Source organism: Perca fluviatilis, chromosome 1, assembly GCF_010015445.1.
Source record: "Perca fluviatilis chromosome 1, GENO_Pfluv_1.0, whole genome shotgun sequence".
Classification (NCBI taxonomy): Eukaryota; Metazoa; Chordata; class Actinopteri; order Perciformes; family Percidae; genus Perca; species Perca fluviatilis.
Window position 1 is genome coordinate 40,830,106 of NC_053112.1, and position 18,613 is coordinate 40,848,718.

General features: G+C 38.8%; 1 protein-coding gene across 1 annotated transcript in view; it reads right to left on the reverse strand.

The window, feature by feature from the left end:
- chrna8 (cholinergic receptor, nicotinic, alpha 8) overlaps positions 1 to 18,613 on the reverse strand; it is a 51,765-nt gene that overhangs the window by 23,411 nt on the left and 9,741 nt on the right. Inside the window, exons 2-3 of the mRNA XM_039804199.1 lie at positions 11,044 to 11,183; positions 1,949 to 1,993 (exon numbers count right to left, since the gene is read on the reverse strand). Of these exons, the coding sequence (XP_039660133.1) occupies positions 1,949 to 1,993; positions 11,044 to 11,183 (185 nt within the window). The remainder of the gene's footprint in view (positions 1 to 1,948; positions 1,994 to 11,043; positions 11,184 to 18,613) is intronic.

Consider the following 18,613-nt stretch of genomic DNA (forward strand, 5'->3'; position numbering starts at 1 on the left):
GACATTCATTGACTGATAAATCTGTAATCCTCAAATCCTCCACGATGCAGCGAAGGTGAGCCTGCCCCTTCTCCATCTGACTGTCAGCTATTAATGTACTTCTCGAGTCTCCTTCAAAATCTGCTGCATCTGCAAAGACCCTTAAGCCATTACACCAAAGTGGATGCCCGTATTAAATAGGTGGCTTCCTGAATATAGATTAATTCATAACTTCAAAGCCAGTCAGCAGCCAACTCAACCTTGATGGGCTATTCTGACTGGGGCTGCTGTGGTAATGAGAATGGTATACCTGACTGGCCTGATATAACATTCCCTAAGCATGGTAATGCAATACTTCTTTTCATAATAGGGTAGATGTGCTGTAGCTGAGCTAAGTAACTTAGTTAATATTAAATTAGGCTATACGATACTTACCCGTTTTGTTCAGCAACATAATCTTTACATGTTTACTGTTCATCACACCCCCAACCGGCTCGTCAGACACCGCCTACCAAGAGCCTGGGTCTGTCCGAGGTTTCTTCCCAAGAGGGAGTTTTTCCTCACCACTGTCGCACTGCTTGCTCTTGAGGGAATTACTGGAATTGTTGGAATTGTTGGGGCTTTGTAAATTATAGAGTGTGGTCTAGACCTACTCTATCTGTAAAGTGTCTCGAGATAACTTATGTTATGATTTGATATTATAAATAAAATTGAATTGAATTGAAATTGAAATTGAATTGAATTGAATTGAATTGAATTGAATTGAAATTGAATTGAATTGAATTGAATTGAATTACATTTGTACACCCCTTTTATGATATTTTTTTAAGCGTAAATGCAATCACCATAAGTAAAAACCTGACGCTAGGCTATAATCAAACTACACTACGGTCGCATGACTACGTCACCAACGCTAGCTGCTAAAACTGAAGATTTGAACAAGTACGTAAGCTAAGCAGCCGAACAGGGCTATGTTATCAATGAATAACTACCATACTTATAGCACTAGTTAGCTCTGCACTGCAATAAAAGAACAAGCCATGTCTTATAGTGACTTCCTGGGACATGGAGTTTTAGCCTCCGTGTCGCCTTTAAGCACTTCTTCATTTATGTGGTGATTTAATAAGACCCCTTTTATGGCGTTCTTGCTTTAAAATGAGTCAGCTGTAAAGATTAAGAAATCAGCCGGGGACAGTGTTGTCAACCAACTCATGGAGCTAATGTTGACTAGCAAAGTACTGCTGATAAAATCTGCAAGCATTACTTTCATTTCAGCCAGCAAAATCAATGGTTGCCAGGTAGAAATATAAAAACAAAAATTGGAGTAATCAATCTGCACCGCTATCATTGTGCTAGAACGGAACGTTTACAGGCGTAATAGCAACTAAGGCTTAAAAAGGCAGTTAGGTAACCCAGTATCAGACTGAGAAATGTCTTGAATTAATATCTTTGATTTGCTGGCTTATTAAGATATATTTATCCTCATTATCCAGTGACACAGCCTTATGCTGACAATAAATATTTATCATGCTATTATTAAGTATCATAAAAGAATAAATAACCCACAAAATATCATTTTTGACAACCTAATGTCTACTGGCTTTTTATTTTGTAGGAATAGAACACTTGCCATTTGACACTACTTTTAGGCTTATATTTTATATTGTCACATGAGGCCCTGGATTGTCACTGAAATGTGAAAAAAAAGCTTTTTTTGGTCACGGAAAAAGTTTCTGTTCAAAACTTAAGGTTATCGCTGGCTGCTCTAGTCTGACTCTATGTCTTCAACAGAAAATATGAATGGCAGAGCCCACAGGACACAAACATCACACACACACACACACACACACACACACACACACACACACACACACACACACACACACACACACACACACTTTCCAAAAATATACCAAATGACAATTATAACACACTGATCACACGAAAAGTGCTTGGAGAGGAGACATACCAGCTGCAGCCAGGCATTTGTGATCATCACCTGGTTCTTTTCATCCTGGAGGGGGAACAGGGGAGGAGAGAGAGAATAATCAGCAGTGAGTAGACAGATGTAGACAGATAGGAAAGGAAATTATTCCGCAGGGTGAGAGAGAACAAAAATACTGCGTTTAAACATGAGGTGAGATTATTAAACAGATTGGCAATGAAGTCAAACTGCAACCCAGATAACTCAGAGCTGGCGTGCTTTCTGAATGACAATGATGCACTCAGCTTTTTTTCTTTTTACAAGATTCTTGTAAGGAAACATGTCATGTTTTGACATTTAAAAAAAAAAAAGAAAAATAATAAAAAATAAATAAAATAGGACAAACTGCAATTTGCACAGGAAATTGACGGTGACACTGAGCAGAAAGGATGTGGCTCTTCTTCTAAAGACATGACTTAACAGAAATTTCTATCGACGTCATGAAAACAGAAATAAACCGACTCAGTGGCTCCAGCTGAATTTTACAGTATATTACCGGGAGTCAGCTCATCATGGTCAAATGGCCAGAGAGAGAAAAAAAAGGGGGGAGCGTAGATATAAGGATGGAAAAAAGTAAAGAAAAGGAATCAAGAGTGACAGAGAGAGAATCAGAAGAGACAGAGGCTGAGATAATTCATGAGACAGCGAAGAGAAAAAAGATAGGAAGAGGTCAGAAGTAGAGCCACAAGGATAAGAGCAAAAAAAAATTCTGAGCTGGGAATGGAGTCTGTTTTGTACAATCCTACATGACAGCGACAAGTTTTGCTTTCTTGTAACACACTGGTACTCTGTGTCTGACGTATTTCCTTCCTCTTACCCCTGAAAAAATACTCTACAGCATCTTCTAGTCTCTGTTTCTTCACAGATTAGTCCTTTTTTTACTTTGATTCATCACACTATCTTCTACCCATGACTCAAGCTTTAAAGTGGCCATATTATGCTCATCTTCAGGTTCATAATTGTATTTTGAGGTTGTACCAGAATAGGTTTACATGGTTCAATTTTCGTGTCGATTTTGACCAGATCACCCGGAAACTGAAGGCAGGACACATTCAGAAACCGTATCTCACTCAGAACAGCATGGATGGTTTTTCTTCCAAGTTTGTATGCGTGTTGAAGCACCAGAGACACAAAATAACACCCCCAAATCCCAGAAAAAGTGATTTTTTCATAATATGGGCACTTTAATAACACCGCAAGTTCAACCCTTTGAAATGTTTTCTTTTAATGTTATCTGTGGTCAAATCATGAAATCAATTTGCTCACTTTATTTCTTTCTATTTTTCAACCCACCAGACCTAATCTACTGTATAGTTTTCTTTCTTATCACACACTTTCATTCAGTTCTCCCTTGTTTCATGCTGCTTTCTAATTCCTCTAGGGACACCATTTCAGAGGTGTAACCTGACAAATAAAACGTGTTCTTATTTTGAGAGACAGTCACAGAGGAGTGTGCTTAAATTGCACCTTAAAGTAGTTGTAGAACTGGTTTCATAGTCATTTACTTGGGCGGGATGGGCCATATCAACGCTTTTTAAAATGCTTGGCAGTAATGTAAACAATGCACAATTTGTAGTTAAAGTGATGGTTCAGAGTAATTTCACCCTAGGGTCCTTTACACCACGACCTCGAGCCAAACACCCCCCCAGAAGCTTTTTTCACCTGGATCGAAAATTGGGAGAGTTAGCGTTATCAGCTGAATAGCTTAGTGCAGGTGCTAATGGATCCAAGAGTGTATCTTGTACATTACTCCACTAATAATGCCCAAATGATACAGAGAGCAGCAGAGAGCAGAAGCCAACAGGCAAGTGTTATTTAAATAAACTTCTGGTGTACTTACAAATTTTCCAATCCATCGTTTTATGAGTACATAACCTATTTGTACTACTGTAGAAGTTTGGTATCATTTCAGGCATTATTAGTGGGGTAATGTACAAGATACACTCTTGGATCCATTAGCGCCTGCACTAAGCTATTCAGCTGATAACGCTAACTCTCCCAGTGTTAGACCCAGGTGAAAAAAGCTTCTGGGGGGGTGTTTGGCTCGAGGTTGTGGTGCAAAGGACCCTAGGGTGAAATTACTCCGAACCATCACTTTAATGGGATAAAAACACCAGTATGGTCTATCTGTGAATAGAAAAGGTGTTCCTGATTAAAGGACAATTCCGGTGCAAAATGAACCTAGGGGGTTAATAACATATGTGTACCGAGTCGAACGTTCCCTGGGATATGTTTTCATGCTAATCGAATGTGTCTCTAGCTTGAAACAAGCTAGCGCAAACCAGTGATTAGCTTATAACGCTAGCCTTCAGGGCAGAGGGTAAAGTAAAAAGAAATCTCTATTTCTACACCACTAACAAGGCTCCAAATAGCACCACACTTCCACGTTAGCATAATGAGGGTCCCTACATGTAAACCGAAGCATTGAGAACTTTGTCAGTGTACAGACAGTTTATTAAAAAGATAGATTATAAAGACAGTAGCATTCACATATGTTATTAACCCCTAGGTTCATTTTGCGCCGGAATTGTCCTTTAAGGTAACACAGTGCATCGTATTTTCAGCTGCCATTACATGCCATTACATGAAATCAGCATGCATAAGCCTTTCTTGAACTGCACTGAGTGTTGAGTCTGATGATCTCATTTTTCATTCAGCCACCTCTGTTTTATAATCTCATATGGAGGATTGATTTGTAAATCCTTATTAAAGTGATTCATAACTGCTTGTTCTAGAAATAAAGGTGACACGAGTGGAGACTGGAAACAGTCATCAGCACTCATCCCCACTGCCAGTTTATTAGGTACACCTAGCTAAAACTAATGCAGGCTAATTCAACAGTCCTGCAAAATAAACATTCTAAGAAGGTTATAATGGACAATATTTGTTGGATATATTTTAAAGAAGTGTTGATTTAACTTCATGCTCATTTTGGAGGCTGCAGTTTGTGACCATGTTGAGCTGTATTGCATTGTATGCATTATACTGAGGTGTGTCATGTTTTTATTTCACCTTCATTGATGTAACAAACAGTTCTGGACAAATGAATGCCTGCAAAAAACATTCCAGTGCACAATTGAAAAATCTAAAGCCAAGTATTAGTTTACTACAAACATTTGTGCTCATTTGGATCATTTCAGCTTTGTAAAAAGCATTGATTTGTATTTAATTGCATTTCTATTTAATATATTGTTTACATTGTTGTAGTTATTCAACCAAACCTAAAAACGATCCCAGTGATTTCTCAGTGCATGTTCATGAAGTGTAAGAGCACTGCTCCGTCTGTGCCTCTCAGGAAAGCAGGGGTCGTTCACATCTGAAGATGAGTTCTTAAACGTGATGAACCTAAACAGGCCTGAAATTGATCCAGTTAAAGGTATCCTTTGCAACAAAGTTATGTTTACATTCAGTGTTTCTCACCACATCACACTGTGTGTGTCCTTGACGTCCAGTAGTGGAAAGTAACTAAGTTAATTTACTCAAGTGCCGTATTTACTTCTACTCCACTACGTTTCGGAGGCAACTATTATACTTTTTACTGCACTTTATTTTCACAGCTGTAGTTAGTAGTTCTTTTCAGATTTTACATTAAAAAAAATGATAACGGGTAAAGATAAGATGAGATCAAATATATTGCAATTGATTAAACCAATGGTTTCTAACCTTTTTGTCTTGTGACCCTCCCAAAAAAACATTTCAGATGTCCAAGAGTTGCTAGCAGTTCCACCAAAGAGTCATTTGCTCTCTAAACTTTCTAAACTCAAATGATTTTATTTAAATACATGTTTGAGGCCCAAAGACGCCTTTGCAGGCGCAGTGCTACATGTGTAGCATGTTGTCGCTACCAGCTGTTGATCAGTGGATAGGGTGAAACCCAATGCAGGATGAATCACGCTTGCTCACCTGCTTGCTCAGTAACATTGCTCCATAGTGCTACTAGTGGTCAAAATCTTCCCAGGGTACCTTTAACCCTACTGTTGTCCTCGGGGTCAAAAAAAAAAGGGTTTCTTTTCCAACCAAATTACCAAGAAAATAACACGGATAGTTCCAGGTTCGCAAGTACAGTTAATGATCACTACTTTCACTGAATTTTGAGTTGTTTAATTCAATTTTATAGCATTTGAAAAAAAAATGAAACAGTATTCTGACAGTCTTTGATTATCCATCAACATACATGTTAATCAAAATAATTCATAATTTCAGCTTTTTTGACTAACAAATTTGGTATAATTTAAAAATCCAACGAGGTTTATTGACCATAATTTCCAAAAAATAAGTGTAACACTATAGTGGTAATAAGTTGGTGCCCGTGGTGTGTATACAGTACTGGTGGTAGTGGAAAAAAGCGTCAACAGTAAAAATAAAAAGCGACAAAAACATTGGAAAAGGGTTAAAAAAAAAAAAAGGCACAAAAACATCAGGAAAAAGTGTCAAAATCACGGGGGAAAAAAAGCGTCACAGAAGTGTTAATTTTCAATTTTGACCTGAGAGGACAAGTGCACGGTCGGAGGGGGAAGACAACACAAGGGTTAACTTTTGCAGATTTGAGCTTAATGACTCGTTGCTCCAGATACATTTTTAAGCCGAATTTACGGAACTGACAAATCTAGGTTGTGGTAGGTAAGTTTTTGTGTGTGTGTGTGTGTGTGTGTGTGTGCGATCAAGCTTGCAATCGCGGAGATTTCGAGGTTGTTGTGTTTTTGCTCTATTTTGTGCCTGACCTCGCTTTTGTGTTGTTATGTGGGATTTTGCTCAGCTGCAATAGGGTGTATTATCAGCCCTGTCACACCCACTATGAACACTTTAAGCTCCTCATAAATCTGCTCTGATTGGTTTTGGACAGACACTGGCATTCAATGAAAGATCTCCAACTGTATTGTATTGTAATTCATCTGACATCCTATTGCCAAGAACAAAAACATGTGCTTTACTTTAAATCTCCATGTTTATTGTTCCAGAAATGGCTTTTCATCCGTGCTTTATCCCCAGTAGGGAACAACAGGATCCCTACATATTTTCTTTCAGTCCCGTTCAGAGGATCAGTAATTCAGATCTCAGAAGATACTCATTAGACAAACATGAAAAGAAGAAAAGAAATCAAGAATCATATTGCTAAATCCTCTATAGGCTTTCTCTAATAGGTTGCACTTTCGATTTTCTTTAAGTTCCTGAGAAACAGACCCTTAACAGCGCATTGTTGATATGCAGGATGAACAGGATGCCGTCATGTTTAAATGGTTCAACGGATACGGTTGAATCTTCTGCTGCACCACAACAGAGAGTGGATGCAACACAGCGTGTTCTAGCAAGCGCACAAGGAGAATGTCTCTCTACATTTACTTTCTTTCTCAAGGCTGAAAGAATCAAATGTAAACACAACCAGAAAACTGCCAACTACGTTATGCAAAGGGAAATTGATCTGGAGGAAAGTTTCTGACTGTGTGAAGTGTTTCTTTCATCCTTTCTCTCTTTGTTTCTAGACTTGCGTGTTTTGTTAGTAAAAAAACTAACTTTATTATAACTCGTCACATACACACATTACAATGTAGTGAAATTCTATTTCTGCATTTTAGCCCATACTAGGTATTAGAAGCAGTGGACAGCTGAAAGCCAACGGGGAGCAACTTGGGGTTCAGTGTCTTGCTCAGGGACACTTTGACATGATGCCGGAGGAGCCTGCGATTAAACCGCCAACCTTGTGGTTATGGGGTGACCACCCATGCCCTATGTGTAACTTTGGAAGTGATGCAGGAAGTATTCAGGTCCTTCACTTAAAGCAAACATTTTGGGAAATAGGCTTTTTCGCTTTCTGGCGTTGAGTTAAAGAGGCGCTATGCAGTTTTGGCCATTTCTTCGCTGTTTTCTCACTTTTTGCTCACAGGTTTCTCTCTAGAGCTCCCCTTACAGCTTCAGAATAGATATTTGGCAGCTCCTATGTTTACTTGTGTCTGACTGCTCGCTCGGTCAGTCTGCCGTTTCCTCTTTCTCTGTTCCTCCGACAATGCTTTCCTAGCTATCTGCTTCTTTTTTGCCGGCTCAGCCATGACGATAGTGTGAAAAAAAAGCAAATCAAGTCTGAGTCCAGGACTCAAGTACTCCATCGCTGTGAAATACTCAAGTAAAGTACACGTACCTCAAATGTGTACTAAAGTACAGTGCTTGAGTACTGACATGTACTTAATTACTGAACCTTGGTTTCTTTCTAAGCTACATAAGGCACATACTGGATGGTGGCCAGTCCTGCGCTTGTCTGTCGTTATCTGTGGGCATCGACCTGCCCCAGTTCCCCCGTTAGAGAGTTATCCAGAGCAGATGGAGGAATCAAAGGCCACATTACACACACACACACACACACACACACACACAAACACACACAAACAACCAGCTTTACATTATTTACAACTGCAAAGTAAACAATGAATATGGTCTTGCCGGCTTATCCATTATGTATCGAGTTAGCGAACAATGTAGTTAACAACACAACGCATTCTCATGAACGAGTTTGTATACTGTATGAAAACTCATGCACAGTTTGTGTATCATGCCAATTTACAACAATAACAACTAGCGATAAAATAATAGCAAACACACACACACTTATCAATCATATTCAACATGTTTTCAACAAATAAATGTTTGTTTTTGGTCTCTATAGATTTATGGCTAATGTATGAAATTGCTTTACAAATACAAGAGACCAGTTCAATTTTAAAAGACCGACAATATCAGCCATAACTTAAGCACAACACACTATTTGTAACTTCTCACCAAATTAACATTTTAAATGAAAATAAAGCACTAACGGGCCTCGTCACATTGTGTTACAAAAGCGCCATATGTTGTCTCTGAAGATAGCCTCGCCTCTTGTTTCTTTGTGTCCAGTCTGTTGTTTGCTAGCTCTAAGAATACATTCAAATGTAGTTTTATATGTGCTGCAGGAGACTTGCCCATATTAATAATAAAATGGGAATCCTATATTACAGTCCTGCGTATGGCTCTTACCACCATATAGTTGTCTTGAGAAGACATACACGTCTTGTGACAGGGCTGGCTCAGGGATGTGACTGGGTGTCGGCTTGTGTTTTTTGGATGAGTGCTCCGGCTGTGTGGTGGGGCTAACAGGCAGGAGGTTATGTGTGGGTTGGAGAGAGGATAGGTGCATGAGATGGAGAACAGGAGAAAACACACAATGAAGCACATGGTGAACGCAGAAGGAAGAATCCATACAATGAAATGTGACAGAAACTCTACCCAAACCACAAAAATGTGGTTTTAAGAGCCGAGGCTTTGACATGAAAACGAGTGAAGAGCGACAGAGATAGGGAGGATTGTGGCCACAGTGAGCTAAATGGGGTTTCTGGGTAGCTCTTTGTGGGTGTTTGTGGGTGTAAAATGTAGGACACGCGAATAAGAATAAGAACTGATGTTTAAACATAGCTTTTCTCTTAAGAAACAACTTCAAATGTTTAAAATGAAAATGAAGAAGAAGAAACATTGGTATTGTGTTTTGGCTTGGAGGGAGTACAGAAAGCGTTTAAAGAGATAGTGAATAGAGAGTTAGAGGCGAATATTGTATCATATATGTATGGGAAATATAAAGGCTGCGAGTTAACTTAACAGAAAGATTGGAAACAGCTTGTCGGGTTCTGTTCAAATGTTTAAAAAAAGCTCCTACCAACTCTTCTAAAGTTAACTTAATTAAGTGTATTTCATTTTAATAAAAACATCGTGTCAGGGTTTTTAGTTATGCACCCGACTATTTCTTGGCTGAGTGCAATGACTTCTCAGAGGTTAAAGATCTGTTCAGACAAAAAAGTGAATTTTCGTCTTGCAGGAATTTGACATTTTTACACTTCAGTCTTTCTGCTAAGCGCAGCTAACTGTATTGATCTTCTCTCGGGGAAAATAATCTAATATAATTTTTTTCTTTTCTTGACCTTAAGTCTGTTGTCACTATGTCTAAGGTAGTCTATATCCATGACGTTCCACTTCTGGGATTGCTCCGGTGCCGCTAGAAATTCTGCCAGATGTCACTCTTTTTGGCCGGATGTCTGTTACCTTCCTCTTTCTTTGTGTTGGAATTCTAAACTCCGGTGGATTCATGATGACTATGGTTAACTGCTCCTCAGATCTCTGCAGGGTAAATCCAGACAGCTAGCTAGACTATCTGACCAATCTGAGTTTTCTGTTGCACGACTAAAACAACTTTTGAACGTACACATGTTCCACCAAAACAAGTTTATTTAGCAGCGGCACAGTGGCTCCGTCCGGTGCTTAGCGCCGCCCAAGACGATTGTGATTGTTTTAAAGAAATGCCAATAAACCAGAGCACGTTTTTCTCCCATCCCGGAATGCTGTGTGGACTAGCCAGACAGCGCAGTGGAGGAAGGTCTGGGAATGCGAGACTATGTCTAAGGTAAAGCACTTTGAATTACCGCTATATATTAAATGTGCTGTACACATAAAGTTGCCTTGTGTTACCTTATAGGAAACATAAAAAAGTAAGGAAAATAAGCATTTTTCCCCAAATCCTGAACTATTCCTTCATAGGAGACACATAAAAATAGTTGTGATGAGAATGGAAAAAAAACTCAAAGACTAAGGGGAAGAGTCAGGAGCAGCTAGGAAAGAAAACGGGCAAAAATGCGAATGTGAAATCTCAACACTGAGATACAATTTTCTTGTTGAATGAAAGAAAAGACTGAGGGCCTGTGGTGCAACTGAATAAAAAAGGATGGAGGGGAGAAACAAAGAAGTTGCTCTTTCAAAGATGTAAAGTCTCACTTGGTTGGATGCTGCTACTGGTGGAAAAACAGTTTTTAGTTCAGAGGAAGATAAAGTATAGTAAGCATGAGGTGTGTGCATTTGCATACTCCAAATTTACCTTTAACACACAAATTGAAAAATCCTGAAAAACATCCAATATGCAAAAAGTTTGACATTAGAGAGTTCAACTTAACTTTCTCTTAACTCAGTCTCTGTGCTGGTTTCCAAATGAATTCCACACCCGTCCTCGTTTTTTCTTCAAACATACTCCATACCTTAGCCTTGCCAAAACACACACAGGCACACACACTCACCACGTCAATGATTTGTAGCAGCGTGAGGCCGAGTTCCACAACAATGGGTGCAGAGTCGTTTTGCACGGGTCTTTCCAGACGACTGTAGTTTACCATTAGGTCTCGGTACAGCTTCCTCTGGTACACACCGCCATGGCAAACTGGAGCGAAAAGAGGATAAACAATGTAAATGGCAGAAGGATGATGCATAGAAAAAAAGCATCAGTTAGACGGATTAAAGAGAGGCAAGAGGTAAAGGATAGAACTCGTTGTGGGATGTAAGAGATATGAAGAATAAAGAATAATAGCCTTACAGGTGTATAAGGGAAGAGTAACAGGTGAGAGAGAAGAAAATGGAAGAATGACATGCTAAGTATAAAAAGAGAAATTGGAGCATTTGTGGAAGAACTGACACATTTAAATTCTAATGTCAACATCATCAACAGACACTCAATCAACCCATTAGTTTTAATAAAACATACTCAAAATATTCTGCCACACATATTAATGCCTGTGATCTAATCAGTGCTATTATTTCCATCATTGTTCATGGCTTACCAAATCCCACAAGAAATCATGATTAAGTCACGCTATGTTAATGTAATGAGCACATTATGGACTCAGTGGACGTTAATTGTGTTGACTGTGCTTTCTTTTTGTCTCCCCTGTATTTATTAGGTCTCACACTGAACAACGAGGCATCCATCTTTAATAGGAAGGAATATTACAGCGCAGTCCCTGATGCAAAAGTTAAAACCCAGTCGTCGTGAAGGTAGCATTTCTTCTCTTTGGCACAACGCCGCTAGCATTGTTTGTCTTTCACCAATGCCTCTGTAAAAACACTTCTTCACATCTTCAACCTCCTGACACAATCCTGAAACATGATTTGGTATTGTAGCCTATTCTTATTATTTCAAAGCCCAAATAAAATGATTTTGCATCCCTAAATCCTAGTCAATTCCTTTAGGGGCCCTATTAGCTTCATCAAAACAGATGTTATTCTTCCTGGTGTGCACACACACATCTCATTAATAGACAACATTAAATCACATTGCAACACACCATAGCACCAAGTCATAACTTATAAACCAGACAAACTGAAAGAAAATGATCAAAATAAACAAATAACTAAACAAAACAATAAACAGCTCAAAAAGTGAAACACTTAGTAAATAATAATAATTACAACAGTTGAGTAGAATTGACTTATAACATAATATGTACATTGTTTCAATGAGGAGGAACAATGAGCCAAAACGACTACTCAAATCATTTTACACAGTACAGGCACCATTCACACACATATGCATACACTGTGGCCTAGGCTGCCATACAAGCTGTCACCAGATAAACATTCACACACATTTGCACACCGATGGCGCAGCATCGGGAGCAATTCAGGGTTCAGTGTCTTGCCCAAGGACACTTCGACATGGTTCCTGAATTACATGTGCAGACAAAACATTACATGGAAGCAGTAAGTGATATGAGGGGGGATGCCATCCCCCGTGTTAGCAAAATGACCAAAATGCATGTCCCTTGTTAACCCTCCATCCCCCATCTCCCATCTCCATCCCCTAGTAGTAGAGAGAGTGCAGGGGCAGAGGGGTTGTTTAGTTGAATATGTTAGTCTAGTCTGCCTGACTCATTGGTCCTTTATCTGACTGAGGTCTGTGCAAGTTAGAGTCTATGGCCCCCACCATGGCTCTGAAACATCAGTACTGTGTATTGATAAATCCATGGCGCTATCCGTGGTGCTGAAGTTCGTCTGGGATCTATAATATAGTCTTGCTTTATAATAATAATAATAATAATAATAATAATGCATTTAATTTATATAGTGCTTTACATGGTACTCAACCACACAGTAAAACCAGCACATTAAAAACAGTGTTATACACTGTTAAACACTATACTGTATATTACAGTAGTTAAATGCAGTTGTTTGCAGTTATGGTAAAAATCAGAAACTGTCCTCACAAGAAGAACAAATGCGTTAATCATAACAGCAAGTGCCACAACACAAGTTGTTTAGTTTTGATGGTAACACTACCCAACATTTATAAGCAGTCTATAAACATTTAATACCTGTAAATGATTTATAATACACTTTAATGTAGTAAGCAATTATAAGCATTTATTGATATGCCTTTTAAAAACTTCCTATGTGAAGTGAAGGATGGTGTATAAACAGATGATAAGTGACAATGTAGTAAAACACAGTTGTAATTATTTTAACTTAACTTACATAGAAGAACCTTCAATTGTTGAAAAGCACTGTACATTGATAAACACTTAGTGTGTGTTAGTTTTGCTTATACATGCTAAATAGGGGGGATAATTTGAAAGATGCTATAATCACATACAAATTCTAAACACAGTGGCTTTGAATTACTCACCCACACCCTCTGAAACTTGGGAGGAACAAGCTTCTTGTCAGGGTTGCCAACAGCACTACATTTACAAAACCTCCAGACTCCCTCATCCTTCAGTGTCTCATCTCAGCCAGAACTGAAAAGGTCTCAGTCTGCATCTCCCCAGTGACCCTTGTCCAAATTAGATGTTGTCTCAACACATTCCAGCAATCACAGAGTGACAGCTAAGACGTGATTGCATCCACAGTGACTGAGTGGATGACTAATTAGCTAATGAGGCAAAAATAAACAAATACAGCTCGTTGTATTTGTGTGTGAGGTTGTTGGCGAGTGTCAGGATGGGGCACCCCTAAATCTTGGCGTGACGGCGAATCTGCATAATGGGTGTGAGTGGCAGCCAGCAAAAGTGCTGAAAGTCGATGGAGTGGAGCAAGCAGAGCCAAAACAAGCTGAACAGAGTTGGGCTTAACAGTAAAGAGCCCTGTCACAGAGTCACTCTAAGAATAAACACTGATCCCTGAATTGGTAGCAACCTGGGATATAGGGCAGCAACTAACGATTATTTTCATAGCCTATTAATCTGTCGATTATTTTCTCGATTCATCAGTTAGTTGTTTGGTCTATGAAATGTCAAGAAATGTTGACAAATGTCTATCAGTGTTTCCCAAAGCCCAAGATGACGCCCTTAACGGTCTTGTTTTGTCCAAAACATAAAGATATTAAAGGAGTAAATATTCCCATTTAAGAATCTGGAATCCGAGAATTCTTCCTTTTTTCATAAAACATTAATAAAGCTGCTTAATCGATTATCAAAATAGTTGGCAATTCATTTAATAGTTGATTAATTAGCAAACCGATTAATGGATTATTCTTTGCAGTTCTACTGGGATACACAATCTATAATAGTAGCCTACATTTAATTAAGTCAATCCCCTATTCCTACCTAAGTGTTTCCACTGTTTGCAACAAATAGCAGATCACTTTTCTACAATCAATTTTCTTGTCTTTTAAGTAGCAAAACTCTGCAGAAAACATTCTGTACCTCCTGCCCGTGAGACAGAAGATGGTACCCTCAAGTACAGTAAGTTTGTTTTGTAGGGTTCAAGCAGAGTACTTCCTTCTTTCTGAAGAATCACATCAGTTATCTTGTCAGAAATCAAATGCTCGATCTCCCTTTTTCTCCAGCTGAATGAAACAAATCTGAAAAAAGTAGTTGTGGTTCTCCAAATTTTCAAAAACATCTTGGCTCCCTTTCTACAAATCAGTCAAACCTGCAGACAGAAACATGCTGCAATATTTGACAATTGTGTTTTTATCAGCTGAGGGAGCATCAGGTCTTTTCTCTCTCGACCTCTCGAAAAGGTGATTCATGCTTTTATATCATCTCGGTTACATTATTGCAATGCACTGTATTCAGGGTTAAGCCAAACAATGATCTCACGCCTTTAGCTGGTACAAAGCACAGCTGCTCAGCTTTACACTAGAAGACAAGATCATGTCAGCTGTGTTTTGACCTCTCTTCACTTACAGACTGATCTCATGAAATGGCGTATGTATGACACGCCAGTTCGTATGCCATTATTGGCATGTTATAAAGACACATACTGGCTTTTTAGAGTGTTTATCAACGCCGTTTGGCCTCCATTGACTTGCATTACATTGCGATTGCATGGGAATTTACGCCGTAGCGAGTATTATGAAAGGGCGAAAATCCTCATAGGGAGGTTTGTTGGGGTGGAGGATGGGTAAAACACAGGACTTTCTCCCAGGAGAGCGGGGATCGTGTCCCGCGTGTCACGTTTCCTAAACTCAACTGTCGCTTTCTTCTTTTCCTAAACCGAACCCGCATGTGACGTTTGCTAAACTCAACCGTCGCTTTCTTTTCTTGCGATAGCACGCCACGTGGCATGTATGTTTAGAGCGTAGACATCCACACTGATAGCTCAAATTGCGTACAGTTAACACGCCACTTGGCTTAAGAAATGTTTGTTTATGTTTACGCAAAGTCATGATGCCATGTTGTCACTTACCAGTAAGTTTTAGGTTTAAAGATTACCTATAAAAAATGTTATCTACAAAAGGGGGCCTCTGCAGAAAAGGTTTCGGAACCACTGGCTTGGCTGTTGTTTCAAGACCACTGTTAGTTGTGTGTAGGAGGTACATGCACACACACACACACACACACACACACACACACACACACACACACACACACACACACACACACACACACACACACACACACACACACACACACACACACACGAAACGACATGATAAAAAAAGCTGGAAGAACATTTACTGTAGATCAACAACTAATGTTAACAAATCGCCTGTGAGAGAGCTGCAAGCCACAAACTGCTGTTATATGCACCTCCCCCTGCTGCTTTTGACAGAGAATCTTTAAGTGCAAAAAAGATTTGTGGTGCTACGTTCTTATGTGAGTGCTCTAATTAAGAAATGTATTCTCTGATTTTGAAACAGTAGCCTTATGTTGTTGTTGTTCTTAAGTCTTCATGAGGCTATTGCAAATCAATTAATTTTATTTTATGAAAACATTTCCCCCTCACAATTTGTAACAGCCCCCTCAGTCACTTCATTCTGACGCCTAGTCTGGCCACAGTGCAGCCTCAGATCCTCAAGCAGGGCTCTGCTGGCTTTTCCTAAGTCCCGGCTCAAGACTAAATGTGACTGGCTTTTGCAGTCAGGGCCCCCTCAGCTCTGGAACTCCCTGCCTGAACAGCTAAGGCTGCAGAATCACTGACATCTTTTAAATCACTTTAAATAGCTTGTGTATTAATGCAAGCACACTGTTATTGTTTTTCATCTTATTATTATTGGGTATTCAATTCTATTTTATTTTTGCATTGTTTTAATTATCTGATTTAATTTCCCTCATTGCAGTCCTGAAATGTTTTAATTCTGGCTCAACAAAATAAAGCACTTTGTTTTGAAAAGTTCTGTATAAATAAAGTATTATTATTATTATTATTATTATTATTATTATTATTATTATTATTATTATTAGTAGTAGTAGTAGTAGTAGTAGTAGTAGTATTACTTCAGGAAGAGAGACAACATCTCTTAAACCTCCTTGGACAGACTGAGCCACTAACAGGTACAGTAGACTGCACAGGTACATACAGCATGTTATTAATTAGTTGTGATGGCTTATCCAGTGCCTCCTCAGGGAGTGTGTCTGTGCATCTGTGTTATTAGACTGGGCTGCATCTGGGTTGCTCCCTGAGGGCTGCATGTTTACCCTACAGTGTCCCATATGTGATGCTTTATGTGAGTAGTTCAGTAGTGTGTAATGTAATGTCTCTCTTACTTATTCTCTCTGTTTGCCCCCTTCTTTTGAATATATGCTGTATGTTTGTATTTACACAGGCTTATTAAGGTCGTAATAGTGCATTCCTTTGCATGTACTGTACGGTATATGTTAATATATGGGAATGATAGGCCCTTTATTTAAAATTTCGATGAAAAGAAATGGCACTCAGTGCCTTTTAATGTACGCAAAATATACATTGACACTTTGAAATTTAAAGTGTAGCTTAACACGCCATCTTATTATTGCTGACCTCCAGCAGTTTGACTTCTCACCTTGCTGTTGTGGTGTACAAGTATACTTCAGGGTGTGTCAGTACACCACAACACTGCTGCTGGGTGTGGTTACAGGTGCAACAGAGCACACTTCTAACCACACCCATCAGTGATGAGATCAGAGGTGAAACAGACCTGAAACCTTTAACCAGGAGAGCAGTGAAGAACTGCTTTTCTGCCTGGTGTTAAGTGATTCTTTAAAGACTTTAGTTATAAACACAAAATACTGGCTGTTGGTATCTTTACTCCAAATCGAAAATAGAATCAAATATTATTATTATTATCATTATTCTATTATGTTATATATTAATCTAAGAAAAAGCAGTACAAATCAATATAATTTGACAAACTTACAGCAAAGAAACCAGCTTTCCATTTGACCAATGTACATAATCAATCTCAAGAAAATACTAGATGTCACAGTGCTTTTAACAGCCACAGAGGGGGCGCTGTAACATGATCTTTCTATGTGCATAACATGTAGCCTCTTGTTTTGGTTTTGAGGATATGTTTTTGGTTTTTTTACATGTCACATTAAACCTTTAGTATTTTTGAAATACTAAAGGTGTATGTTGTGTGGATCAATAAGCACTTACAGCTGCTTCTATATTTTTTGCAAGGTCAAGCCATGTATTGTGGTGTGTATCTAAAATAAAAAAAAACAATGCCGTTAAAATGGCAGCGCTTTAATCTGAAAGCCTTTAACCAGCCCTATACCTTGTGAAAACATTAGTAGGGGAAACCCGTCATAGTCTGTCTTATTTTAATTGTGGCTTGGACTCAGTTAGATACGATTCATGTAACAATTATGTTTATTTGGGCCCTGCGTGCCTCGATACAGGGTTTTGTGCCAGACTCAGTATGTTCTAAATCTCCACGATGGAGTTGGCAAGTGCGAAATTAGCTATTTCCTAACCCTGTTTTTGTTACAATGAGAGCATATGATAGCATACGGATGAATCGAGGGACAGACAGATTGACAGTCAATTAGATGATCCCTTGAAATGAATGAAGAGAAAGCCTCAACTTGTCTGTGTTCACGAAAGACTGCTAGAAAAAGTGTTGTTACAAGATTGCTGTGAGGGATAAGCCAGTCTACTACACTTGGCTGACAGTGTGACCCGTTAGCTCACAAGAGTCTTAAGGAAGACTAGATTACTGTTGCATTATGTTGTGTGGCTCTGAGGGCACTACTGCAGTGTAGAGAATGTTAACAGGAAAAAAAGGTATCTTACTTCTTCACTCCTGCTTTCACACCTCCTCTCCTTTGAGTCTAGTGTGTATAGCAGCCGCTAATGGCTCAATCAATGAACTAAATTCTCCACTCCTATCTAGTCCAAATGTATAGATTCTCAGATTTCATTGATGTACTCACTTTTCCATGATTGTTAAGCTGTGATTTTAGAGGATGGTTTGAATACCAATAATATGGCCTGTGGAGTTGCACTATTTGAGTATAAGCATTGGAATGTATTGTATATAATGTATATTGGTTTTCTTCATTTCTTATTTTGTTAAATGTATTCATTTTAAATAGATTTTTATCTGTTTCCTTACTCTTAAGACTATTTATTATGCTGCTGGATGTGGATTTCCCCTCTGGGGATCTA